A 25528-nucleotide genomic window follows, 5' to 3' on the forward strand; every position below is an offset into this window, starting at 1 on the left:
TTGTTCCCTCGGGCGCCGTGCCAGGGACGGCGCAGATGGACGCCTGGCATGGGAGAGATGGGTGCCTGGGACGGACGGGTGCCCGGCGTGGCATGGATGGGTGCCCAGTGTGCTGTGGCGACGGCGGCCACAGCGGGCAGGGAGCTGGCGCGGGCAGCGCTGCAGCGCCGAGCTGGGGGAGCCACGGCGGGGGCATCACCCCTGTGCTGTCCCCCAGCCCTGTGCACCCCGAGAGCGCCCGGTGACCCCCACCCCGGCGTGGGACCCCGCGTTTGGTCGCCGCCGAGGACACGCGCGCACGGACACGCGTGCCCGGGGATGCTGGCGCTGTCACTCAGCCGCATCCCTCCCTCCTTCCCTTCCTCCTTCCTTCCCTCCCTCCCTCCCTCCCTCCCGCAGCGCCGGGCATGGTGTGCTGCAGAGCCGCAGGTCAGGCAGCCTCCGCCGCTTCTCCTCCACACTGAGATCTCCGGGGGAAAAAAAAAAAAAGAAAAAAAGAGAGGAAAAAAGGCTTTTTCACAGCTCCCGGGCACAGCAGCGTTGGGAGCAGCTCCCGGGACCGAGCAGGGATAAGGCCAGGGAGTGATGGAGCTGCGGCGCGGGAGGAGGATGCTGAGGGACCAGCTCCCCGCTCGCCTCCTCCTCCTCCTCCTGCTCGCCGTGGCCTGGCTCTGGCTGCCGGCGGAGGGGCGGCGGCCCCCCCCCCGCCCCCCCCCTTGCCCCCCGACCTGCTCCTGCACCCGGGACACGGCTTTTTGCGTGGACTCCAAGGCTGTGCCCAAAAACCTTCCCCCCGAGGTCATCTCGCTGTGAGTAGCCGGGCTGGGGACAGAGATGGGGACAGCGTCACATCCCAGGAGTGCAGGGGTGGCCGGGGCTGCCGGCTGTGCTGCGGGGGCAGGGACAGCCCCTGTGTGCTGCATCGGGGCGCAAACGCGTGGCAGGGCGGGGTGCGGGCAGTGTGGGGGCTCTGGGGGAAGGAGGAGGTTGGGGACAGCCCGGGACCTGTCCCTGTGTCCTGCGGTGCTGGCACACGCAGCCATCCATCAGTGTCAGACAGAGCAGGGCTGCAGCCCGTCCCCGCCGTGACCTTGGGGGCCACAACCCCGAGGGGACACGGCTGTGACCTTGGGGACCGTAGCCCCAAGGGGACACGGCTGGGGGGGGCGGGGGGGTCCTGAGGGAGGGTCCCTGGGGACACGGCGGTTCCCCGGAGCCTGGCACGGGGGTGTGTGGCAGCTGTGTGTGTTTACACCTGCGTGCGTGTGTTCGCACAGCCGCTTGTGTGTGTTTACACACGCGTGTGTGCACATGGCCCCGGGCCAGGGGCTGCCGCAGGGCGTGGGCAGCGCGGGGTGGGTGCCAGCACCGTGCACCTCCGTGTCCCCCCACCGGGCAGGGTGGCTGCGGGGGTCCCTCTGCCACCTCCCCGGACCCCTCAGGGGCTGCAGTGGTTGGCAGCAGGTGACGCACAGGGCTGGTGCTGGCGGGCACGGGGGTGGCAGTGCCGCGCTGCCGCCGTCCCCTCTCCTGAAGCTCCGTCTCTCCCGCAGGACGATGGTGAACGCAGCCTTCACGGAGATCCGGGAGGCGGCTTTCGCCCACATCCCCTCCCTGCAGTTCCTGTAGGTCTCCCGTGCCCCCGGGGCTCCCCTCGGTGCCCACCCTGCCCCACCCCGGAGCTGACGCCCCCTCCCCCCGCCTCTCTCTTTGCAGCCTCCTCAACTCCAACAAGTTCACGCTGATCGGGGACAACGCCTTCGCGGGGCTCTCGCACCTGCAGTACCTGTGTGTGACATGGGGACCGGGACGCGGGGACAGGGAGGGCACAGGGAGCGCGGGGGGATCCTCGGGATGGCCCCGTCACTGTCTGCTCCCATTCCAGGTTCATTGAGAACAACGACATCCAGGCGCTTTCAAAGGGCACTTTCCGCGGGCTCAAGTCCCTGACACACCTGTGAGCACCGGGGGTGACACGGCGGGGGTGGCCCTGTCCCTTCGTGGCTGCCAGGGACGTGTCACCTCCACAGCCCTTCTTGTCCCCCAGGTCCTTGGCCAACAACAACCTGCAGACTCTGCCTCGGGACCTCTTCAAGCCGCTGGACATCCTGAGTGACCTGTGAGGCTGCCACAGCACCGGGGACAGCAGGCTGGGGAGAGGGTGACATCCCGGGGGCTGGGGCTTGGGAAGGGCGCTGTGTGCTGGGGGTGACTCGGTGCCGTCTCTGTCAGGGACCCCCAGGACACCGAGCTGGGGAGAGGGTGACATTCTTGTGGGCGCTGGGGGTGACTCGGTGCCATCCCTGGCAGGGACCTGCGTGGCAACACGCTGGCCTGTGACTGCAAGATCAAGTGGCTGGTGGAGTGGCTGGAGAGCACCAACACCACGGTGCCCGCCGTCTTCTGCAGCAGCCCTGGGCAGTTCGAGGGACAGCGGATCCGGGACCTGGCACTCAGTGACTTCCAGTGCATCACCACAGGTAGAGGAACACCGTCACCTGTCAGCTGTCACACGTCACCTCACTCCTGGGTGTCCAGACCCTCATTGCTGCCTCTTCCCGCTCCAGATTTCGTGATGCACCAGGTCCTGCCCTTCCAGGCGGTGTCGGCCGAGCCCTTCACCTACGCCAGCGACCTGTACGTGGCCCTGGCACAGCCGAGCGCCAGCAGCTGCTCCATCCTTAAGTGGGACTACGTGGAGCGCAAACTCCGCGACTTCGACCGCATCCCTGGTGAGGAATCGGGCTGGGGGTCCCCTCCTGGGCTGGGAGTGACCTGGGACGGGCACAGCCCCGATGTGACGTGGTTTTGTTGTCAGCTCACTCGGCGGTGCACTGCAAGCCCATCGTGGCGCAGGACCAGCTCTACGTGGTGGTGGCACAGCTCTTTGGAGGCTCCTACATCTACCGCTGGGACACGGCCGTGGACAAGTTCATCAAGATCCAGGACATCGACAGCCAGAAAATCCGCAAGCCCAACGACATCGAAGCCTTCCAGATCGAGGGCGACTGGTACTTCGTCATCGCCGACAGCTCCAAGGCAGGCTCCACCAGCCTCTACCGCCTGAACCAGAATGGGTTTTACTCCCACCAAGCCCTCCACGCCTGGCACCGCGACACCGACGTGGAATACGTGGAGAACAACGGGAAACCCCGGCTGATCATCTCCAGCAGCTCCCAGGCCCCCGTCATCTACCAGTGGAGCCGGGCGCAGAAGCAATTCGTGCCGCAGGGCGAGGTGGGCGAGATGCTGGACGTTCAGATGGTCAAACACTTCAAGACCAAGCGGGACCAGTTCCTCTGCCTGAGCCGCTACATCGGCGACTCCAAGGTGGTGCGGTGGGAAGGGCAGCGCTTCGTGGAGGTGCAGACGCTGCCGTCGCGCGGCTCCATGGTGATGCAGCCCTTCGCCGTGGGGCAGCGGCAGTACCTGGCGCTGGGCAGCGACTTCTCCTTCACCCACGTGTACCTGTGGGAAGAGGAGAAGCAGAAGTTCGCCAAGTTCCAGGAGCTGTCGGTGCAGGCGCCGCGGGCGTTCCGGGCCGTGCCGGCGGCCGACGTGCAGCTGCTGCTGGCGCCCAGCTTCAAGGCCAACACGCTGGTGTACCGGCACGTGGTGGTGGACCTCAGCCTGTAGCACCCGGAGAGCCCCGGACAACCACCGGACACGCATGCGCCCAGCACCCCCTGTCCCCTCCAGGCACCCCTTGCCCCGGCCCTCCACCTTCACCCAGCCCCACGGTGCCTCAGTTTCCCCACGGTGCTCCCGGTTTCACCCTGTGGGATGCAGGGAGGGAGGGTGGGACAGCCCATGCCCTGCAGAGCTGCACCCCTGGGGGGGTGGAGAGGGTGGGGGGTCTTTGTCCGCTTGGGCCATGGGCTGGGGTCTGAAAGGGGGGGAACAGCGGGCCGGGATGTGGCAGGAAGGGTGGGGGGTTTCCAGGATGCTGAGGGGCTCCCAGGCTGATGGGATTCTCCAGAGTGGATGGGATGAGCGAGGTGGATGGGGTGGGATGCCCTGAGGAGGGTGGGATGCTCCGAGGTGGATGCAGATGGGATGCTGAGGGTGGTGGGATGCTCCAAGGTCAGCGGGATGCTCCAAGGCAGATGCCAATGGGATGCCCTGAGGAGGTTGGGACGCTCCAGGATGCTCCGAGGTGGATGCAGATGGGATGCCCTGAGGCCAGCGCGATGCTCCGAGGCAGCAGCTCCTGTCCCTCTCCGTGCATGTCCAGCAGCCCCCCCCTCCCCGTGCCCATGGCCCCGGTGCCAGGCAGGACCCAGCGTGCCAGAAGGGTGTCCGTGCCCACCAGAAACCCCCCAAATAAACACACTGTGACCCCCAGCCCTGCCCGTGTGTCCTTCCAGCCACGGGGGGCCGGCTCCATCCGACACCCCGCAGCGCCAGGGAGCGAGAACTCCTCATTTTGGGGTGCTCCAGGCCCCGCACGTGGCTCGCCTGGTGTTTTTTTCCAGCAGAAACCTTGGCCCACGGTGCGGGTGGGAAGCAGGAGGTGTTTCCCCAGGGAGGGGAGTCCCCGCCCGACTGGTTTCCCAGGGGAGCGTTTCCCTGTCTCCCAGGTGTATAAATATGCATGTGAAAAACCACCAATTAAGAGCACAAATAAAGATGCTCTCGCGGGTAACAGCCGCCCTGGGGGCACGGATGGGTTTGGGGAGCAGGATTTCACCCGGGTGGCTGCTCCCAGGGCATTGCCACGTGTCCCTGCCTCAGTTTCCCTGGCAGGAAAAAGCAGATTTTAAAGCCCAGGGAGCGCAGCAGGAGGGTTCTGGCACTTCCAGAGCGGCAATGATTGGGATGGGGAATTCGGGAAACCCTGGATCAGTCCTTGGGCTGCAAGGCCAAGAGGGAGGTGGCCCAGACAGGTGATTCCAGCAGCTTTTATTTTCTCGGGAGCATCCTTCAGGGCTCCATTCTTCCAGTGGGGTGCTCCACATCGTCCATCAGAGCACCAAAAAAGCATCACATCCCCTCCGGACACAAAAATAATCCTTCAGCATCAGTCAAAGTGACTCTCCCTGCCTTCCCTACCTGCTCACTGCTTAAGAAATTGTATGTTTTAATATATATAAATATATATATATATATTAGGCAATTAATTTGTATGTCTTAAGGAACATTTAATATATATAATATATGAATATACCCTGTATTAATATAGTAATATTCAATATATTAGGAAAATTTTAAACACGCCATTTTTATACATGCTTAATATATTTTATATTGGTATTTCATATACTTAGGGAATTTATAGAATGTTTTTATTTTATTTTATAAACCCCTCCACGTGTGGCCCACACTTGTCAGGGGCGCTGTTGCCCTTTTAAGGTCATTGCCCTTTTAAGAGGCGGTGTCGCCCTTTTAAGGGCATTGCCCTTTGAAGAGAACGTGTTGGCCTTTTAAGGGCGTTGCCCTTTTAAGAGCGGCCGGTGGGGCCCGGACCGCGCATGCGCAGCTCCGTTGCTGCAACTTTCAAGTTCTTGGATTCGCTCCCCTGGGGTTCGGGGGAATTTTGGGGGGATTTGGGGGCTCCAGGGGGGCACAACACCGACCCTCCCGCCCGGCACTGCCCGGGCTTCCAGCCCCGCCCGCACCATGGTGTCCTGGATGCTCAGCAGGGTGATTGAGTGAGTGGGGTCCGGGCGGGGTAACGGGGGAGGGGCTGCAGGGCCCCCGGGGGGGTCACCAAGGGTCCCCGACCCCCTGTCCCCCCTCCGGGTATTCCATTAATGAGGGTCCCCGTGCTGGGCCCGCAGCGGGGACTCAGCGAGGCCCCAGGCGGGGTTTGGAGGGGCGACCCCAAATCTCTTGTGTGGGGATAACCAGCACCCCCCCCCCCCCCCCAAACCCCCCCCCCCCCAAAAACGGGTCCCTGAACTGCTGCTGGCCCACCCTGCCCGTCCTGCGGAGGGTGAGCACGGCCTGGCGTCCCCCTGCATCACCCATGGCTGGGGGTCCCCCGTATTGCTCGGGTGGGGGTCCCTGCACCATCCGAGGGGGTCTCTGCTCTGAGGCTCCCCACATTGCTGGGGGGGGGGTCCCTGCTCCGAGAGGCTCACCGGGACACGGGGAGGGTGTTTGGGGGTGGCACCTCACCCGGTGCCTCGGGCTGGAGCCGGGACCGAGCCCGTGCGCTGCCACCGCCTCCTGCCACGCCCCGACAGGTCGGGCCGGTGCCGTGGACGTGGGAGTGACCCTGCGCTCATGGCTGAGCCTCCCCGGAGCCTCCCGGAGCCTTTTCCCGGCCTCTCCGGGCTCGGGATGGTGCTGGAGAGGGTCAAGGCCAGGGTGCGGTGCTGGGGCCGGCAGCTGTGCTGGTCCCTGTTCCTGTTGCTCTACGGGTGGTGGCCGCGCTGCCTCACCCCCCCTCTGCCTTACAGGCTGCTTTTTGGGATGCTCTACCCGGCCTACGCGTCCTACAAGGCTGTGAAGACGAAAAACATCCGGGAATACGTGAGTCGAGTGCCTGGGGAGCCCTTTCCAGGGTTCCAGTCCTCCTTTCTGGGCTTCAGCCACCCTTTTCCCAGGTTCCAGCCCCCTCTGAGAGGTTCCAGTCCCCCTTTCTGGTGTTCAGCTCCTTCCTTCCTGGGCTTCAATCCCTCTTTTCTGGGTTCCAGTCCCCCTTTCTGGGCTTCAGCCACCCTTTTCCCAGGCTCCAGCCCCCTCTGATGTCTCCCCCAGGTCCGATGGATGATGTACTGGATCGTCTTCTCTCTCTTCATGGCCACAGAGACCTTCACCGACCTCCTCATCTCCTGGTGAGGGACTCTGGGCGGTCCCCATGTCCTGGAGGGGGAAAGGGAGGCCCCACAGAGCTGATGTTTGGGGGGAACAGGAGGTGCTTTTGGACCCCCCCCCCCCATCTCCTGCCCCTCTCCACCAGGTTCCCCTTCTACTACGAGGTGAAGATGGCCTTTGTCATCTGGCTGCTGTCCCCCTACACGCGGGGGGCCAGCCTGCTCTACCGCCGCTTCGTGCACCCCACACTGGCCCGCAAGGAGAAGGTACAAATTCCCGGGATTTTGGGGCTCCTCCCTGCCCGCCCTGGGGGGGGGGGGGGTTCAGCCCCCTGAGCTGGGTTGGTGATGCCCAGGGGAAGTGGCAATGCCCCAGGACGTGGCATTGCCCTGGGAGGTGACAATGCCCTGGGACATGGCCATGGCCTGGGAGGTGACAATACTCAGGGACAAGGTGATTCCCAGGGAGGTGACAATGCCCAGGGAAATGACGATGCCCAGGGAAGTGGCAGTGCCCAGGGACATGGCATTGCCCTGGGAGGTGACAATGCCCAGGGACATGGCATTGCCCTGGGAGGTGACAATGCCCTGGGAGGTGACAATGCCCCAGGCCACCATCTTGCCCTCCCAATACCACCCCACAGGACATCGACGCCTTCCTCATCCGGGCCCAGGAGCGCGGCTACGAGACCGTGCTGCGCTTCGGCAAGAGGGGCCTCAACCTGGCAGCCACGGCCGCGGTCCAGGCGGCCACCAAGGTACCCAGAGAGCAAATCCCACCCCAGCAGGGTGGCAGGAGCGGGTGGTGTGTCCTAAATTGGGGTTTTCCTGATCATCCTGTCCGCTCTGTGTCCCCCAATGCAGAGCCAGGGCGCGCTGGCCGGGCGGCTCCGCAGCTTCAGCATGCAGGACCTGCGCTCCCTGCCCGACCAGGCCCCCGTGCACTTCCAGGACCCGCTGTACCTGGAGGAGCAGCAGAGCCTCCAGCAGCCCCTGGGTGAGGAGCTGGGGGGGTCACAATGAGGGGGGCTCCAGCAAAGCCCACGGTGGCCGTGCTGGGAGCTGGCGTGTCCCCCCTGTCCCCAGCCTACGGCGCCGGCCGCCGCTACGAGAGCGAGACGGAGGATGAGGAGCTGTGGTCAGACTCGCAGGTGTCCCCCCCGCCGTCCCCTCCTCGGGATCCCAAACCCCTGTCCCGCAGCCAGAGCCTGCGATCCCTGAGGAAGAACCCGGGAAAAGAGGTACCAGGGGAGGGGGATGCACGGTGGGGGTGTGGGGTTGGGTGAGGGGGTCCTGACCCATCCCTTTCCCTGCCCAGGGCTCTTCCCGGCTCCTGCACAGCCGGGTCAGGAGGAAAGCGGCTCCGTCGGAGCAGGACAGCTAAAAATCCCGGGAAACCTCTGCCAGGAGGCTGAGAGGAATTCGCTGCTGCGGCGTCAGGAGGGAGCAGTGGCTCCTGTGTCCCCGGGGTGGCTCCTGTGTCCCCGCGGTGGCTCCTGCATTCCCAGGGATCCTCACACTGTAAATCCCTTCTGTGACCTCTGTGGTGCCTCATGGAGGGGCAGCAGCTCATCCCCCCACTTCCAGACCCCCCAGCTCGGCGCTGGCGCCTCTCGTGTGGGGTCTGGCCCCCCCTTTTCCCCCATGCCATGAACACTACACGCTGCCCCCCTCTCCTGCTGCCTTATTCCCAACATTCCTGTTGTTGCCCTGGGAGCCAGGAGTGGATGTGCCTCGTCCATCTGAAGCCGAAGCCACGGTCCCTGCCCGGGGATGGGAGTATCGGACGCCCCCATACCTGAACCCGGAGCACGGGGCACCCCACGGCTTTTAACATTCCACTCTCCCTAAAAGAAGGTTTTGTACATGGAGAAATAAACGTTGTTTCAGACTTTGGGAACCAGGAGTTGTGCCTGGTGCTGTCCCCTTCTTCAGGAAGCTTCCTGAGATTGTTTTTTCTCTTGGAGGAAGCTCTTATCCTCTGGAATCCATCTGGGACTCCTCCAGAGGGCCTTTCCCAGAAGCTTCCCACCCACGTTCCAGGATCCCAGGTAGCAGCCCCAGACTCCTCCAGGAAAGCTTCCCAAGATTTTTTTCTTCTGGAGGAAGCTGTACCATCAGGGATCCATGAGACTCCCTCCAGGCATCTCCCAGAGGCTTTTCCCCCCCACATTTCAGGTTCCAGAATCCCGGGTAGCATCCCCAAACTCCTCCAGGGACGCTTCCCGCGATGATTTTCTCTTTTGGAGGGAACTCCATCCTTGCGAATCCCACCCCATGCTCCTCACGGGCATTTCCCAGGCTCTTTTGCCAACCGCCTGATGTCCCTGAGCCCGCCACTGGCATTCCCGGACTTCTCGAATAACCGGGAATCCCTGCAGTAGCCGCGTCCCCCACGGCGCGGCAGCAGCAGCCGCGGCCCCTCCGGGACTCCCGGGATGCAGCCGGACATCCCTGGATCGTCCCCTCTCCCTGCCGGCGCTCCCCCATCCCACCGGGAATCCCCCACTCCTTCCCGGCGGGGGCTCGTCCCCCACCTGGGTGGGCGACACGGGGCACGCGCGGGGTGCCACAAGGTGACTCCCCGCCCCCGAGCGCCCGCCTGCCCCGCGGTGCCCCTGTTCCCTGGCATCAATCCCCTCGCTCCCAATCCTCCCTGCCCTCGCCCCTGAGGCCAGCTGTATTTTTAGCCCTTGGCTGCCGCCCGCTTTCGGGGGTCTTCCCAGGGCAGCGAGAGCACCCGGCTCCTGCCCAGGCCGGGCTCCGCGGGGCGTCCCGGGGCAGGCAGGGGTGTTGGAGCAGATTAGGTGGAGGTGGCTGGATTAGCCCCGTAAAACGGCCCGGGAGACGATTACTTAAAGCAGCGGAGAAGGAAGGCTGGGTGGGGACAGCGAGGGCCAGGGGGCTGCCTGTAATCCCCCTAAAGCCGCTTAGGGAGCGCGGTTCCTCCAAGGATACGGCCCAGGGAGGCTGCTGGGGCGACCTGGGGGTCAAAAGGGGAGGGGTTCTCCCACGTTGGGGTACCCTCAGGTGGGCTAAGAGAGGCGGGCAGCAGCGTTGGAGCCGCAGTGTTCCATGCCCAGGGTGGGGGGTCAGGGGTTGCCAGCTTGGGGAAACTGAGGCACAGCACCAGCGCCTTCCAAGGGGGGAAAAGCGGGGTCCTGGGAAGGGAGCAGTTTTGGCGTCCTGCTTTGGTGAGTCCCAGGGTGTCCCCCAGGGGCTGAAACCCAAGGAGGGGACAGGAGGCAGGCGGGGTGGCACAGCCCGTTCCCCCGGGGCCGAGGCAAGCTCCGGCGGTGCCAGCGCTGATCCCAGCTGTGTCAGCGCACGGGCCAGTGCCAGGCTGCATCAGCAAAGCCCTAATCCCCCCCGGCTCGCCTGGCACCGCCCCAGCGCAGCAGTTTAAGCGCCTGACCTGAGCTCGCCCGCTGCCACGGTCCCCTCCGGGGAGGGGGTGCCAGGCTGAGCCCTGGCTGGCACCGCTGTGGGGACCCCCTGTCCCAGCCCGGGGTAGAGTTTGGAGCCACTGGAGGGGGGGAAAGTGGGGTTGGGGGCTTGTAGGAGGTGACGTAATCGGGGGCGCTCAGGGGCTGCGGCAGTCAGTGATTCCCAGCGGGTTCAGGGAGGGGATTCTCCCCTCTGCTCCGCTCAGGTGAGACCCCACCTGCAGCTCGGGGGTCCCCAATATCAGAAGGACGTGGAGCTGCTGGAGCGAGTCCAGAGGAGGCCACGGAGCTGCTCCCAGGGCTGGACCCCTCTGGAGCCAGGCTGGGAGAGCTGGGGGTGCTCACCTGGGCAAGAGAAGGCTCCGGGGAGAGCTCAAAGCCCCTCCCAGGGCCTAAAGGGGCTCCAGGAGAGCTGCAGAGGGACTGGGGACAAGGCCTGGAGTGCCAGGGCACGGGGGATGGCTGCCTGCCTGCATCCTTGCGAGCTGGCAGGGGACCGAGTGACGCAGGGCTGTTCCCTCTCGCAGCTGACAGGGACACGGCTGGCGCTGTGATGCCAGCGCCGGGCCCGTGGTGCCCCCGGGCCAGGCACTGCCCGTTCCCGGAGGGCAGCAGCCACAGGATGCGGTGCCCGGGGGTGCCATGGCCGGGCACCGCGGGGGTCTCACCCCGGCCCTGCTCCCTGCCCGGGCAGTGCAGGGTCAGGGAAATTGGGTTCATGACTCCTGAACGGGATTTACCTCTCCGGGGAGCTGCTGGGTGCTTGGGGTGCCACCCCCAGAGTCCCCCTGCACCCCTCCAGCGTCCTCCTCACCCCCCTCCCCCCGAGCTGCTGCCGGGGCTGAGAGCAGCCTGAGCCCCCCAAAACCCACCCTGGTGACACCGAGTGCCCCATCCACGCTCCTTCAGCCCCCTCCTTCTTCCCTGCCCCATTCCCAGCTCATTCCCCCACTGCACCAACCCCGGGGGCAGCTGCCTTTGCGGTGGGATGCTCTGGCCATCCCTGGGCTGCCCTTATCACTCTTTAACCGGCTGTTTGGGGGTGCCAGGTGGGCGTCTGACCCCCCTGATGGCCACGGGGCTCCCCCCACGGCTGTCCCCTGCCGGTGGCCGCTGCCTGAGTCAGCTGTTCCGGGCGGGAGCCATGTGAGGCCGCGCACACATGGCTCCCCGCGCGGCACCGCGCTGTATTTTTAGCAGACGGTATCAAAAGCATAATTATGTCTGTTGTTTAAACGCAGCCTCTTTTCTGGCAGCCCCGGGAGCTCTCAGCTGCCTCCCGCCGCAGAGGGCAGGGAGGGCGGGATGAGGAGCCGCGGGCGGGGGGCTCGGGCGGGCGGGGGATGAGACTCCCCCCCTTCCCCACTCCGTCCCCAGCGCTGCCGTGCAGGTAAGACCTTCCCTCCTGGTTCCGGGGGGGCTCCTCCTGCGCCCCCACACCGTGTCCTCAAGCGCGCACATGCCCCCAGGCTGCCGGTGAGCCGCTGGTGAGGATGAGGAGGAGGAGGAGGAGGAGAATGGCGAGGAAGAGGATGGCGGGTGGGAAGGGCGGTGGTGGCGGGAGGGGTCGGGAAAAGGGCGTCCGAGGTGACGGGAGTGTGGGAGGACACAGCTGAAGGAACGCTGCTGCATCCCCCCCCCTCCTCCCCGCAGCCGCCTGTCCCCCCGGGGACCCGTCTGTCCCCAGCCAGCCCGCGCTGGCACCGAGGAAGGTTCCGGCTCCGTGTCCCTGCCGTGACACCACGGGCGTTGGGCTGAGGATTTTGGGGAGCACAATCCCCGAGCTCGTGGGGAGCTGGGCACCGTCTTCAGGGCGCGCTGGGGATCCCCTTCTGGGGACCGCACAGCATCTCCGGCCACCAAGGGAAACTGAGGCAGGACATCTCCGGGCGCTAAGGGAAACTGAGGCAGCGGGCAGTGGCTGCCCATCGCTCCTGACTCCCCTGTCCTCGCACCAGGATCCGGGTCACCGCATCACCTGCCCGTCACCATGGCTCCCCGGCGGCGGGGCACCCCGGGAGCGCGGCGGGGGCACCGGAGGAGCCCGCGCTGAGGGCAGGAGCCCCCGGCTGCTGCCAGGTAGGTGCTGCCAGGAGCGCGGGCAGCTGCCAGCCCTGCCTGTGCGGCACGCAGGTGGCAGCGGGCTGCCCGTGGCCCTGGCTGCCGTCCTAAGCCCTTGGCCCCGGGGTGAGCTTTTAATTACATCAAGGTATTTGAAGCTGGTTCCTGGCGCTGGGTAAACAGGAGTCCCGGGCACTTGGAGAGGGGGGGCCAGGGGGGTGGCACAGGACGGGCACCGTGTCCCCGCACCGGGGCTTGCCGGGACGGCTCGTCCTCCCCCGGGGCGGGAGGGAGGGATGCGGGCACGGCAGCATCCGGCAGCATCCCTCACCTCCGGGTCCTCCTGCGTGTCCCCCGGCATCCCCCCGCCGCGCGCGGGGCATGGGGGGCACCGCCAAAGGTGCGTTGGCTGCGACATCCCGCGGTCCCCTCTGGCGGGGACGAGCCGCTCCCGCTCCTCGCTCCGTCCATCCCGAGCTTCGCCTTGAGGGCGTGCAGCGCCCGGGGAAGGGGCGACCTGCGCTGGGGAGGGCGAGCTGGGGGTGTCAGCGAGTAGCCCCAGCCCGGGGGGAGCGGCTCCTCTGTCCCCGGCAGCGAAGCGAGCGGGATTAGCGATGCTTACTCACCTCCCCGGGGAAAAGCGGGAGATTAGGGTCGGGAGAAGTGTCCGACCCTGCGGCGGCGGCGGGGCCAGACGGGGCCGGTGAGGCTGTCCGGGACCGGCACCGGCAGCGGGGAGGTTGCCCAGGCCCCGCCGTACGGGCAGCCAGGGCTGGAGGGGAGCGCAGGCTGCCAGAGCAGTTGGGCTGTGGCCCTAATTCCCAGAAAGCTGCTCGTGTGGGAGTGAGTGTCCTCCCGTGCCCTCCGCTCCGCCGCAGCCTCCAGACTCCTGAAGGTTTGACGTGGGGTTTTTTTTCCTTTTTTTCCTTTTTTTTTTTTTTTTTTTTTTTGGTTGTTGTTTTTTATTTAAGCGCCGGGTGCAGATTAACAAAAGCTCTCGCGGCCATCGCGCCCGGTGCTGGGCACGGGGGGGATCGGGGCTGCTTCCTCTGCCTGCGCCCTCAGCTTCCTCACCTGCGCCGTGGTGGAGGCAGGTAGGTGCGTGCCGGGCTCCGTGCCGGGGCTGGGAGGAGGAGGAAGGAGGAGGAGGAGGAAGAGGAAGGGCTGAGGTTCTGTGTAAGCACAGTGGACTCCGGGCAAGCTGAAGCAGGGATCCATTTTGCATGAGGAAAATGCTGGATTTTGGGTTCTTCCCCAGGCTTGTGGGTTTGGGGGTGCAGAGCCCGCTCCTGGAGGGGCTGGCGGTGCCCTGGTCCAAGCAGGTGCTGTGGGCACCGGGACAGGGCTGGCAGGATCCAGGGCTGCTGGAACATCCAGCAGAGAGGATCAGCTGGGATATCAGGACCCCCATCCGTCCCTTTCGCCGGAGCTGGATCGTCCTGGGAGTCCCCTGTCCCGCACGCGTCCCCCACAATCCCAGGGGACACCGTGGGGACAGTGTCCCTCCGCCCCACGTCCTCACAGCGTCCCCCCCGTGCTCTGGCACGGAGCGGGGCAGGGATGCCAAGGGTTCTAATTCGGGTGTTTCCGGCCTCCCGCGGCGGCGCTCTGGCCAGCGCTTGGCTCGTGGGTGTTGCCGTCCCTCTGCTCGCCCTCCTGTTTGGGGGAAAAACCAGGGATTTGGGAGCTCTGTGCCCAAGGCAGAACCCCCCTCGGGGGTTATCTCCCGGCTGGCAGAACTCAAGCTCAGCCTGGAACCCCCCGGATCACCCTGGGAAGCCTCCGTGGGTCGCGCTGGGACAGGCAGGGCGTGTTGGGACCCCGGTCAGAGGTTGGGGTGGTGGGAGCAGGCACGGATCCCGCTCCTGGGATCGGGGGGCGGTGGCTGAGCCCCAACAGAGAGTCCCAGAGTGTGGCTACCCCGTGGGGGCTGTGCTGGCCCTGGGAAGGTTTCACCAAGGCCTCAGGCTCCCTGGCACGCCGAGGGCAGCGTGGCGTGGGGAGGGGACAGTGCCCAGGGATGCTGCCCCGGTGCATGGTGGGAAATTCCCTGTTGTTCCTCCATCATCTCCTTGCCCCAGCAACGGCTGCCACGGACCCTCCTTGGGGCTTCCCACTTTCAGCTTGGCGTGTCCACCCCTCTCCCCACCTGTCCCCTCCCTCGCGACATTCCCGTCATCCCCGGGCACCCCCAGAGCCACCCGGCCACACCAGGACGCTGCAGACCCTCCCCTGGGGTCCCTCCCGGCTGCCACCTCCGTTCCAGCCCTTCTGGATCCATCATTCCTGAGAAACGGAGGGAGGGGAACGGGAAGAGTTTGTCTTTCAGCACCTTCTCATCGCAGGCAGGCGCGGGCTCTCCCTCGCCCCGAGCCCTGTCTGGGTCCCCTCCCTGTTCCCTGGCACCCACTGGGTGCAGCGAGCAGCACCCCGGCGCCGCGGCCCCCCAAACCCTCCCCCCCTGGGCGAGCAGGGCTCGGGGGGGGGGGTCCCGCTGTGGCTTGACCCACGCTGGCGGTGGGATGGGACCACCTGGCACGGCCGAGTGACCCCGGTGGCACGCGGTGCCCCGAGCCGTGCCCAGCAAGGGTTAAGCCCGGCGCCCGGCTCCCAGCGGGACCAGACCGCAAGGAAGCTGCTGAGCTGGAGGCAGCCCGTGGTCGGCTCTTCGTGGCGCTGCTGGGCTCCCGCGGGCCCTGGCCTGCCCTCACCCCTTCTCCCGTGCCCCCAGCCTGCCCGGCCCCCGCTGCCGAGCCGTGCCGAGCCGTGCCGGGCCAGCCGCGCCGAGGGATGCGGTTTGTGTAAGGCGGGCACGTCCCGGGGACACACGCAGGTTACATAAACCCGCACGGCACTGCTGGCATCAGCACCACCTCCCCGGGAGCCCAGGAATGGGGTGTCCACCTGGGAGACCCCCCTGGATCTGCTCCTCCCTCTCCAGGGCTTGTCGGCAGGAGCGGGTGGTGGGTGCTGGTGGGTCTGGGGTCGGGGTGTCCTGGTGCTGGGGGTCCTGCGGCTTGGGGACGGTGTGAGGAGCACCCAAAAGGTCCCGGCTTTTGCCTGGTGGGCTGCAGGGCACGGCTGGGACGGGTGTGATCCTGGTGGGCACGGCTGGCATGGGTGTGATCCTGGTGGGCTGCAGGGCACAGGTGAGTGGCCCCAGGCACTCCCTCCTCATCCCCGGTCAGGGTGGCACCATCAGGATGCTGTCTCAGCATCCCTGTGCCCCACAAGGTCCCTCTGCACCCCTTGGAGCACATCCTGCTCTTCCCACCCGGCTGCTGCGGGGTGTGCAGGGAGGTAGAGGAGCTCTGCCTTCATCCCAGGCAGCTGGAGGAGGGATGGACACGGCTCTGGACCGTGGCTTGAGGCCAGATCCGTAACCTTTGGCAAAAGCTGAAGGGGTTTGGGGTCCTGGGGGCTCACATCCCATAGGATGGCCACCACACGCTCCATGCCGGACACTCCCCCACCAGCTCCCCAGCACCAGGACAGAGACTTTTGGCCCATCCCGGTGTTTCTCCCATTCCAGTTTCTCCCGGAGCGGGCGGCTGGAGCCTTTCATTGGTGACGGGGCGGCATTGGCGAACAAAGGGCGCTTTCTTCACCCGCACGGGGCAGAGCACACCTGCCCGCCTTGGCACCGCCGCCGGTGCCCCCGGGGCTGGGCGGCACCGCCGGCACCGCGCCGATTCCCGGTTCCCGGGCGTCAGCAGCCCCAGCATCCCTCCCGCCCGCCCAGTCGCTGCCGGAGCCGGCGGAGGCTGCACGCTCGTGGGGAGCAGAGCCGCCGCCACCGCCGCCAGCGCCTCAGGATGCTCAAGGTTGCCTAGAGCCGGGGGAAGGTCCCGCTCGTGCTGCCGCTGCTCCCTGGGTACCCCTGTCCCTGAATCCCAGCTCGCCGGGACCCCCCGCTCGTAGGACGATAGGCAGGAGGAGCACGGAGCCTCCCAAGCCAATGGATCAAAAACTCCAGCTCCAGCAGGCGGAGAAGAACATCCCCAGGGCCGCCCGGGCGGCTTTCTGCCTCCTCCAGATCCCGGAGCCGGACCCCTTCAGCCTGTGGGTTTAGGTGCTCCCGCCCGCCCGGCTTCGCCTCTCCGGGACCCGGTGTCACCGGCAGAGACTCCCGCTCGTCCTCGGCACTGGGGTCCCTGATGGACCCTCCAGGTAGCTGTGGGGCAGTGGGGATGTTCGCCGAGCAGCGGGAGCGGCTTCGTGTGCTCCGGATGGGATGAAGGACAGGGGACAATGTCACCCTGGGGCAGCTGGGGGGATGGCAGGTGGTGGGGCAGCTTCGGGGCACTGGTGAGCTGTGCTGGGAGAACTTCCTGAAATGGGGCTGGATGGGTCCTGCGCCCTGGAGGGACTGGCTGGGTGTCCCCAGGGTGTCCCTGTGCCCCACGGTGCCCCGGCTCGGACAGGGTGGTCCGGGATGCTTCCCGAGCAGCGTGGGAATGGGGGTTTTGCCCTCTCTGGGAAGAGGATGTGACGGGAACAGGCGGCTCTGGGACACACGCTGCTGTCCCCACCCTGCTCCTGTCCCCATCCCGGCCATCGGGGCGGCTCTGTCCCACCCCGCAGCAGGGCTGGGAGCTGGCTGACCTCGGGTCTGTCCCCCTCGGCTGCTCCAGCTGCCGGACAGGGAGGACTGGGGGACACGGGGAAGGGATGCGACCGCCGCCGCTGCAAGGTCTGGCTCCGCATCCCGCGTCTGCGTGTGGCCCGGGTCCCGGAGGAGGGTTAATCCTGCAAATCTCCCCAGGCATTTCTCCCAGGAGGGGCCCCTGGGAGCGGGGAGCTCCCCCCTCGCTGGGAGCCCTCCTGGGAAGCGCAGCCCAGCCCTGGCCGGAGGCAAATACCTGCGCGGGGCACGGCCTCCCCACGCTGGGTGCCAGCGGCCGGGCGCGGGGCCAGGCTGGGTGCGGAGGGACTGGTGGGTGCGAGGTGCGTCCCGGCCGCCAGCCCCGCCGGGATGGGCGCAAGAGGGACGGGATGGGACGGGGACACACGCCCCAGACACGTGCCCGCCCGCATCGTGCATCCCGACGGATGCCGCGGGGCACGGGAGCCCGGGATCCCCTCGCCACGCCGGGGAGCCTCCCATCAAACACGGGAGGATGGAGCTGGGGGGTTAAAGGCAGCCCCCCTGCAGCACCCCCAAGCATCCCCGTGCCTCAGTTTCCCAGCAGCGCTGCCCGGGCAGGGGGCGGTGCTGTTCCCCGCTGATGCCCCTCTCCCTGCCCGCAGGATCCGGCCTGCCCGGGACGGCGCTGAGCACCACATGAGTGTCGGAGCAGCGTGGCCAGCGACGCGAGGATGGGGGAGACCCCGCCGCGGTGGAGAAGAGCCCCGGAGGCAGCGCAGGACTCCCGGGGGATGGAGAGCAGCGGGATGGTTTTATCCCGAAGCGCCGCTGCCGAGTTGGGACTCCCGGGCTACCCGGAGCCCGGCAAGCTGAGCTACGGGGTGGAGAAAGGATGTCCCTGGAGGGGCTCCGAGGGATGTTTGGGACCCGTCCGGGAGCTCGCCGGTGGCCGGCTGCGCTGCCCCTACCCACCGGCTCCGCCGTGCCTGCGGGACGCCCTGTGCCGCCCCAAGGACGGAGCTGAGCTGCCCCCGCTGCTGTCCCCCCGGAACGGGCAGTCCAAGGCGGGCTGGGGGGAGCCCTGCAAGGAGCGCCCGCGGCCGCGGTGGGCGGAGGCCGTGCTGGCCCCGCTGGCCCTCTACAGCCACGCGTACCACCGCTACCCTCTGCCCGTGCCGGGGCTGGACACGCAGCACCCCGGCACCGCCGGCAAGCCCCGCACCGCGGCGGGGGACACGGCCGGAGACCCCCCGGCTTTCCGCCACTGCCCCTTCCTCGTGGAGGCCAAGCACAGCCCCTTCCTCCTGTCCTCGCTGCTGCCCACCGGACCCCCGGCTGACCCCCCGTTCGGCGGCGCGGGGCCGGAGGGGCCGGGGGCGATGGGTGACGGGCGGTTCGCCGGCGTGGACTGGCGGCTGGGCTCCTACGCGCCCGCCTGGGGACAGCCCCTCTACGTGGGGGTCCCGCCGAGGTGCAAGGCGGCTCTGACCCCCTTCGACGACTGCTCCAGCTCAGGGAATAAGGTAGGACACCCCGGAGAGGCTCCGGAGCGCGGATACTCGGGGGTTCCCGGTGCTCCCCGGAGGTGCCAGCGGCTCCAGCCTCACCTGAACCCGGCTGGGAGCGGCGGCTTGCGAAAGGCGATGCTGGCACCGCACCCAGGGCAGGGCCGGGCAGCGTCCCCGAGGGGGACACAGCCCCCCTGCTCCCCCCTGCAGCTCGGCAGGGGGGTCCCAGCCCCCCGAGCGCCGGGGGAACGCGCCGGGTGACGCTGTGCTCCGCGGTGTCCCTGCGGGTGATGCCACCCCCGGGCTGAGTCACGGCGGCGGCAGCCGCGGCACGGGGGCGGCGGGAGGCAGCGCTGCCAGCCCTGGGCGCGCCCGTCGCACCCCGTGCCGCTGCGGCTTCCCATTCCTTTCCCACGCTGGCAGCGGGGGACACGGGCACCCCAGAACCCCGGCACCGGGCACTGGGAAGCACCGGGCGGCTGCCCAGCCTGAAGGGGGGGCGGTGGGGAAACTGAGGCAGGGGAACGGGATGCTCCCCATCATCCCCTCGCAGGGATGCGGGTGACAGAAGCGGGACGAGGACCCACTCCTGGGGTGACACCAGCCCCTCTGCTCCCTTCCAGGAGTTTTACCCGAAGAAAGAACCCGGCTTCCACCCCTCGACCAAGAACCACGCGGCATCGCAGCTGCTGGGCAGGAGCCAGGCAGGGCAGGACAGAGACGGGGAAGGGGAGCCGGCGGTGCCGGAGCTGCCGGGAGCCCCGTGGAGGGATGGCCGGGCGGGGGGCAGCTCGGCGGTGCCCGCTCCCCACCCCCGCACGCCTCCCCCCAGCGCCAGCCACCCCCTCTTCCTCCTGCGGCCCGGCGCGGGGGGCTGCGGGGTGCCCTGGGTGGGCGCACGCCCGCACAGCGCCGATTTCTCCACGGACACGGGGCCGGACCGGCCCTCGGAGCCCAAAGATGAGCGCCTGGGCTACCAAAGCGCCCAGCCCGGCTCGCCTCCGGCATGCGGGGAGCCAAATCCCTCGCCTCTGCTGGCGGACCGGCACTACCCAGCGGCTCTTGCCAAGCCGGAGCCCACCCCGGCCTGTCTGTGCCCCACCCCGGGCTGCGATGGGTGCCCGGGGGTGGGCTGCGGGGTGTCCAACCCCTTCGAGCCCACCCTGGGCATGCCCGGGGGGCGTTTTCCGTGCCCCCCCAGCAACCACACCAAGCTGAAGAAGACGTGGCTGACGCGGCACTCAGAGCAGTCGCTGCCCCGCTCCAAAGCTTCCCGGCGGGATGGGGGTCCCGAGCCCCCCGCGGAGGGCAAGCGCTCGGCCAAACGCCCCCACGGCACCGCCGACGGTCCCCGAACCACCGGCGAGGGCGCCGGGGCGGCCAAGAGGGGCACCAAGGCCAGCGTGTGCCCGGGTGATGGCACGGAGGGCGCGGGGGACCCCGAGGAGAGGAGGATGGAGCTGGGAGACGGAGGTGAGGTTGCACAGGGTGCACAGCGGGGCCGCGGAGAGGGCGGGGGCAGCACCCAATCCCAAGGGAACTTCGCATCCCGGTTCCCGGCGCCCACAACACGAGCTGGGAACACGTGTGGGCTGCGGAACCTGCTGTGCTGGGGTTTTTCCCGGCATGACTGGGTCTGGCAGCGATTCCCAGGGTGGGCACGGATCGAAATGTCCCTTTGGGGCGGCGTGGCACCCTCGGGTGGATGCCCAGGGGTTGGGAAGGCACCTTTGGGGCGGCGTGGCACCCTCGGGTAGGATTCCCGGGGATTGGCAGTGCTGTGGCTGGGTCAGTGACTCCTCGGGGAGGCGTTGGCATCTCAGCCCTGACCTGTGCGGAGGAGCTCCAGCTCTACTTTCCAGCCCTACTTTCTGGCCCAGTTTCCAGCCCCCGCCGCAGCGTGCCAGTCATGGAATCCCAGAATCCCGGAATGGTTTGGGTTGGAAGGGACCTTCAAGCCCATCCAGTCCCAACCCCTTGGCACGGGCAGGGACACCTTCCACCATCCCAGCTTGCTCCAAGCCCCATCCAGCCTGGCTTTGGACGCTTCCACTCCCTCCCAGCTGGTGTGGATGGGGTTCCACAGTGTCCCCAAGCACTTCCCGTGTCCCCAGAGCCGCCGAGCCGCGCCGGGGAGCCGTGGTGCCTGCAGAGCCTGCCCTGCACCGCGCTGCCCCACAGCATCCCCCGCTGCTGTGCCTGTGCCCCCCGCGCCGGGGGGGACCCCGAGGGCGAGGAGGACGAGGAAGAGCCCCCCGAGAGCACCTGCAGGCTGATGCACTTCCGCAGGTGAGCTGACGGGGTGGGGGGGTCCAGCAGGAGGTCCCAGGGGGCAATGGAGCACCCCCTTCTTTGGAATACCCCTTTCTGTCACCCCACTTTGGAATGTCCCCTCCTGTCACCCCATTTCCGAGTGTTTCCTTCCTGTCACCCCACTCCTGAGCATCTCCTCTTTAGGACATCCCCTCCCTTCACCCCAATTTGGAGCATCCCCTCCTGTCACCCCTCTTTGGGACATCTTCTCCATCACCCCACTTCAGAACACCCTCTCCCGTCACCCTACTTTGGAGCGTGCCCTCCCTTCACCCCGCTTTAGGGGATCTCCTTTCACCCCACTTTTGCCCATCCTTTCCTTGTCCTGCCACCTTCTAGCACCCCACCACCCCAATTTTTCACCTCTTGTCTCATCACCCCATTTTGAGCACCCTCCCATCCCCCCAACTCTCAGCACCCTCCTGTCTGCTCTCCCCGCAGGTTCGCCCTGGGGGACAACGGGGAGCTGAGCATCGATGGCCTCTGCACCCTGGGGGAGGCCGAGGGGGAGCTACTGGAAGCAGCCGGCCCCGAGCTGGGGGGCAGGAATGTGGGGAGCAGGAATGTGGGGAGCAGGAATGTGGGGAGCAGCCTCTGCCTGGCCAAGTACCTGCTGGGGGTCCTGGGGGACCCCTTCTGCGACGCCGTCCGCAGGGACAGGGACACGTGGCCGGGAGCCCCTGGTGGGCCCGAGGGTAAGCAGGGACCAGGGTGGGGGTGGCACTGGGGACTCTGGGGACACGAGGAGGCTGAGGCTGTGTTTCTCGCAGGGGTGACGGGCTGGCGGCGCGGGGAAGGAGCCCCCCAGCTCTGTGATGCCTGCCAGCGTGGCTTCTTCAACTCCCACTGGAGCTGCGCCAGATGTGGCTTCCAGCTGTGCCCCGACTGCCACCGCAGCAGGAGGGAGGACAATGGCCCTGGTATGGGGATGGGGAGAGGTGGAAAAGGGGGTGTCAGCCTTTGGGGGGATCAGTGGGGACAAACGCACCCTCTCTCTGACATAGAGGGTCTGGCACAGCCACCTGAGTGCATCCCCGGGCGGGACCACCACGTGTCATCCCTGGTCCCCACACAGTTCGTCCCCACCTGCGGTGAGTGTGTCCCCCAGCCCCAGAACCACCCTCTACCCACTGCTGGGGGGGCTGACACCCCTGTCCCCATCCGTCCCCAGTCCTGACCCGGCTCTGGAAGCTCCTGCACGAGGTCAGGGTCAAGTTTGGCATCGAGTCCCACTGTCCCTGCGGGGAGGGGGCTGCGGAGCAGAGCCTGGCAGAGGCCCCGGGCAGGCAGGTACGGGGGGGGGGGGGGGGCGGGGGATGGGGGGAAAAGGGGGCGCAGGTGGACCCCAACCCCTGCACAGGGCGTGTCTGGGGGGTGGGGATGTGGCTCCCACCTGGATCCCCACCTGGTCCGGGGTGTTTCAGGAGCCGCCGGGTGCCGCGGTGCCCACCCTGCCACCCCGCAGCCACGGCCCAGCCGACCCCGCCCGGCCCATCAAGGAAGGTAGGGCCGGCTGCGACCCCCCCGCCGCGGGCACGGCCCCGCTCCGGGGGGGTCAGGGATGCCGCACTCCCCTCCCCTTTTGGGGTGCTGGGTGAGGGGTGACACGCAGAGGGCGGCGTGGGCAACCGTGACCTTGCTCTCCCCCGAGCAGAGACCCCCGAGGGGGGGCCGCCGTCCCCGGGGCAGCCCCCGGCGCGGGGTGCGGCCGTGCAGACCACCACCCTCTGCGACCTCCTGGCCTCCACCGCCGTGAAGCTGTGCCTGGGCCAGGACGGGGTGCGCATGGCCTTCGCCCCCGTGGCGCCCGCCCTGCCCAGCGTGAGTCCCGCGGCCACCTGGTCACCCCGTCCCCTGCTGCCCACCCCCCTTTGGTGGGGGCTGGGGAGGGGTCAGCGTGGCCTGAGGGGCTCCCCAATTGTGTCCCCCCTCCTCAGGATAATCGCCTGACCAGCATCCTGGACAGCATCATCGCCCGCGTGGTGGAGAGGAAGATCCAGGAGAGGCAGGTGGGGAGCGAGCTGAGCCCCCCCAGCCCCCCGGACCCCCCCGCGTCCCACTGCATCCTGGCCCCCAGTGGGCTGCTCTGGCTGCACGACCCCGGCCACGCCAGCAACTACAAACTGTTCCAGGAGCACTGGCGGCAGGGCCAGGTGAGCGCCCCATCCCTGGGGTGTGGGGTGCCAGCCGGGACTCCCCCAGCCAGCGACCCCACCGATCCCCGGCTGCCCCGGCAGCCTGTGCTGGTTTCAGGGCTGCAGAAGAGGTTGGAGGGGCGGCTGTGGGCGCCCGAATCCTTCCAGCCCTCGGGGGAGGAGGAGGTGGAGGCGGTGAACCTGCGGGCAGCGGGGAGCCGAGTCCGGATGAGCAGCCGGGAGTTTTGGGGTGGCTTTGCCGCCAGCACAGGTGAGGGGACGAGGAGTCTGTGGGGTCCTCAGTGTGATTTTGGGGTGAGGTGTGAGGGGAGCCAGGCTGGGCATCCCTGATGTGACCTGTTCTCCCTCCCGCAGCATCCCGGGAGCAGGAACAGAGCAGTGGGAACCTGCTGAGGCTGGAGAGTGGCTTCGGGGACATGGAGCTGAGCCGGTAGGTGACGGCACAGGGTGGCGTCACCCCGATGTCCCCTCCCCACGCCAGCTGGGTGCCAGCACCAGGGCTGGGGCAGCGGGAGGTCCCGAGTGTCACCACCACCCCACCCTGTGCCACAGGGCCACCAACCTGCGGGCCAGCCTGCCCCTGCTCGAGTACTGCGGGGCCAGCGGCCGCCTCAACCTGGCCACCTACCTGCGGGGCCAGCGGGGCCGGCGCTGGCTGCGCCCGCGCGTCCGCGTGGCCTACGGTGAGTGCGGTACGGGGGCTTTGGGGGGCACCCGGGCTCCCCCCGCCCGCGCTGATGCCCGACGCTCACCCACCGCCCCAATCCAGGTGTGCGTCCGCAGGACCGGAACTTTGGGACCAAAAACCTGACGGTGGAAGCCGCCGACTCCATCAGCGTCCTGGCCCACGCAGCGCCGGCAGCGCGGGGTACGGGGGGAGCCCGGGGGTCCCCCCCCGTCCCGACCCGCTGCCCAGACCCCGTCTGACCTCTCTGTGCCTGCAGAGGTGCTGCTGCCAGGGGACGTGGGACACCAGGACGCGCAGCTGCGGGAGCGGCTCAGGGACAGCGGTGGCCGGCCCGGGGCCCTGTGGCACATCTTCCGTGCCGAGGATGCCGGGCGGATCCGGGATTTCCTGCGGAAGGTGGGTGCCACCACCCCCGGCCGCGCTCCAGCCCCCGGCTCCGCTCACCCCTGGCACCCCACAGGCATCCGAGGAGCCGGGGCGGGAGGGGACGGTCACGGCGGAGCCCCCGGGCCGCTACCTGGACCCCGGTCTGCGGCGGCGGCTGCGGGAGGAGTGCGGGGTGAGCGGCTGGAGCCTCCTCCAGTTCCAAGGGGACGCCGTGCTGGTCCCCGCCGGGGCTCCCCACCAGGTAGGCGGCTCTGAACCACTCCCCCGAGGGGCTGTGCCAACCCCCTGGGGAAACTGAGGCACGGCAAACCCTGATGCCACCGTGCCCGGGCAGGTGCAGAGCCTCACCGGCACCATCAGCGTGGAGCAGCAATTCCTGTCCCCGGAGAGCGCCGTCCGCCTCCGGGACCTCGGCACCGGGGGTCCCGCCGGGACCACGCGCCAGCTCCGCGCCCAGGTGGGTGCTCCGGGGCAATTCGGGGGTGCCGGGGTGGGGTGAGCGGTGCTGAGCCCCCTCTTTGCGCCCTTGCAGCTGGACGGGATGATCTTCGCCGCCGTGCGGGAGGCCCTGGGCGTTCTGCAGGGCTGCAAGTGAGACCACGGCCCGACGGGAGGACGCTGGGAGCCTTGGTCACCGTCGTGGACACGGCCGGGACGCTGCGGGGAGCCGGGACCGGGCACCTCTTGCTCGGTGCTTTGCTCCGAGAGCTCCCGCGGGTGCTCGGGGCAGGAGGAATAAAGTGTCCAGAGCGTGCCGGGGCAGCTGGCACCACCAGCACCCACCGCGGTGTCTCCCTTCATCCCCCCTCCATCCCACTGGGGCCAGGGATGCTCCAGTGGCACCACCAGCACCCACCGCGGTGTCTCCCTTCACTCCCCCTCCATCCCATAAGGGTCGGGCGTGCTCCGGTGTCCCGGGATGGGGTGAGGTGGCAGAGCCGGGGGCTGGCAGCGTGGCACGGTCCCGTCCGGCCCTTGGCAGCTGGCGGAGGGCACCGGTGGGATGAGTTTGCCCGGGCTCAGCCTCACACAGAGCTGGGAACAGCTGGATGGCGCTGCCCAGAGGCTGGGGGGCCCAGGGTACTGCTCCATCCTGGCTGATGCGGGAAAACGACTGAAACAGCACGCAGCAATTAATTAGCACGGGGCAATTAATTAACACCGGGCAATGGGCGCTGTGCAATGGGCACTGTGCCATTAACAAGAGGCGATGGGCACCATGCGATGACCACCGCGCGACGACCCCCATGGAACCAGCACCGACTAATTACCCCCGCGTAATTAACTACGCCACGCACTCCGCGCCACGCGGCCCCTTTAAGGCCAGGTCCCGCCCAACATGACTGGCAGCAGGATTAGCCAATGAGCAGCGAGCTGCGCCGCAGGGTGGCCAATGGGCGGCGAGCGGGGGGCGGGGCCGGCGCGGCGGAGCCCCGGCGCGGTGAGTGCGCGGCGCATGCGCGGGGCGGGGGGAGGCGGCGGGGTCCCGGAGCCCGGCCGGAGACCCCCGGGCCCCGCCCCGCTGCTGCTGCAGCCCCCCGAGCTTTGCTGCAGCCCCCCGGGGGGTGCTGCAGCCCCCCGGCCCTTTCTGCAGCCCCCCGAATCTTACTGCAGCCCCCC

General features: G+C 67.9%; 3 protein-coding genes across 10 annotated transcripts; all 3 read left to right on the top strand.

The window, feature by feature from the left end:
• Positions 1 to 371: 371 nt before the first annotated feature.
• On the top strand, positions 372 to 4344 carry LGI3 (leucine rich repeat LGI family member 3). Its single transcript, XM_042024853.1, has 8 exons — positions 372 to 809; positions 1554 to 1625; positions 1717 to 1788; positions 1886 to 1957; positions 2048 to 2119; positions 2311 to 2480; positions 2568 to 2732; positions 2819 to 4344. Exons 1-8 carry the CDS (start codon positions 586 to 588, stop codon positions 3634 to 3636), a joined length of 1665 nt encoding a protein of 554 aa, XP_041880787.1. The 5' UTR covers positions 372 to 585; the 3' UTR covers positions 3637 to 4344.
• A 1225-nt stretch (positions 4345 to 5569) lies between these two features.
• On the top strand, positions 5570 to 8661 carry REEP4 (receptor accessory protein 4). 2 transcript variants are annotated; one of them, XM_042024862.1, is made up of 8 exons: positions 5570 to 5651; positions 6405 to 6477; positions 6706 to 6782; positions 6908 to 7028; positions 7406 to 7519; positions 7626 to 7758; positions 7848 to 8002; positions 8080 to 8661. In XM_042024862.1, exons 1-8 carry the CDS (start codon positions 5620 to 5622, stop codon positions 8143 to 8145), a joined length of 771 nt encoding a protein of 256 aa, XP_041880796.1. In that variant the 5' UTR covers positions 5570 to 5619; the 3' UTR covers positions 8146 to 8661. The 2 variants fall into 2 exon arrangements, with proteins under 2 accessions (XP_041880796.1, XP_041880794.1); XM_042024860.1 differs by lacking the exon at positions 5570 to 5651 and having other exon boundaries at positions 6229 to 6477.
• Positions 8662 to 11546: 2885 nt separating this feature from the next.
• On the top strand, positions 11547 to 25318 carry HR (HR lysine demethylase and nuclear receptor corepressor). 7 transcript variants are annotated; one of them, XM_042024842.1, is made up of 21 exons: positions 11547 to 11597; positions 12166 to 12286; positions 13240 to 13362; positions 15801 to 16438; positions 17519 to 18379; positions 18988 to 19837; positions 20479 to 20653; positions 21119 to 21372; positions 21448 to 21597; positions 21682 to 21768; positions 21849 to 21967; positions 22102 to 22180; positions 22332 to 22498; positions 22615 to 22830; positions 22915 to 23083; positions 23188 to 23263; positions 23603 to 23701; positions 23778 to 23917; positions 23982 to 24149; positions 24243 to 24365; positions 24441 to 25318. In XM_042024842.1, the coding sequence occupies exons 5-21, from the start codon at positions 17588 to 17590 to the stop codon at positions 25007 to 25009; spliced, it is 4233 nt and encodes a 1410-aa protein (XP_041880776.1). In that variant the 5' UTR covers positions 11547 to 11597; positions 12166 to 12286; positions 13240 to 13362; positions 15801 to 16438; positions 17519 to 17587; the 3' UTR covers positions 25010 to 25318. The 7 variants fall into 7 exon arrangements, with proteins under 7 accessions (XP_041880776.1, XP_041880774.1, XP_041880777.1 ...); XM_042024840.1 differs by having other exon boundaries at positions 11580 to 11597; positions 11861 to 12286; XM_042024843.1 differs by lacking the exons at positions 11547 to 11597; positions 15801 to 16438 and having other exon boundaries at positions 11804 to 12286.
• The last annotated feature ends 210 nt before the right edge of the window (positions 25319 to 25528 follow it).

Source organism: Corvus kubaryi, unplaced genomic scaffold (genome assembly GCF_017639235.1).
Source record: "Corvus kubaryi isolate FWS band 111438036 unplaced genomic scaffold, C.kubaryi_AGA036_p1.0 37265, whole genome shotgun sequence".
NCBI lineage: Eukaryota > Metazoa > Chordata > Aves > Passeriformes > Corvidae > Corvus > Corvus kubaryi.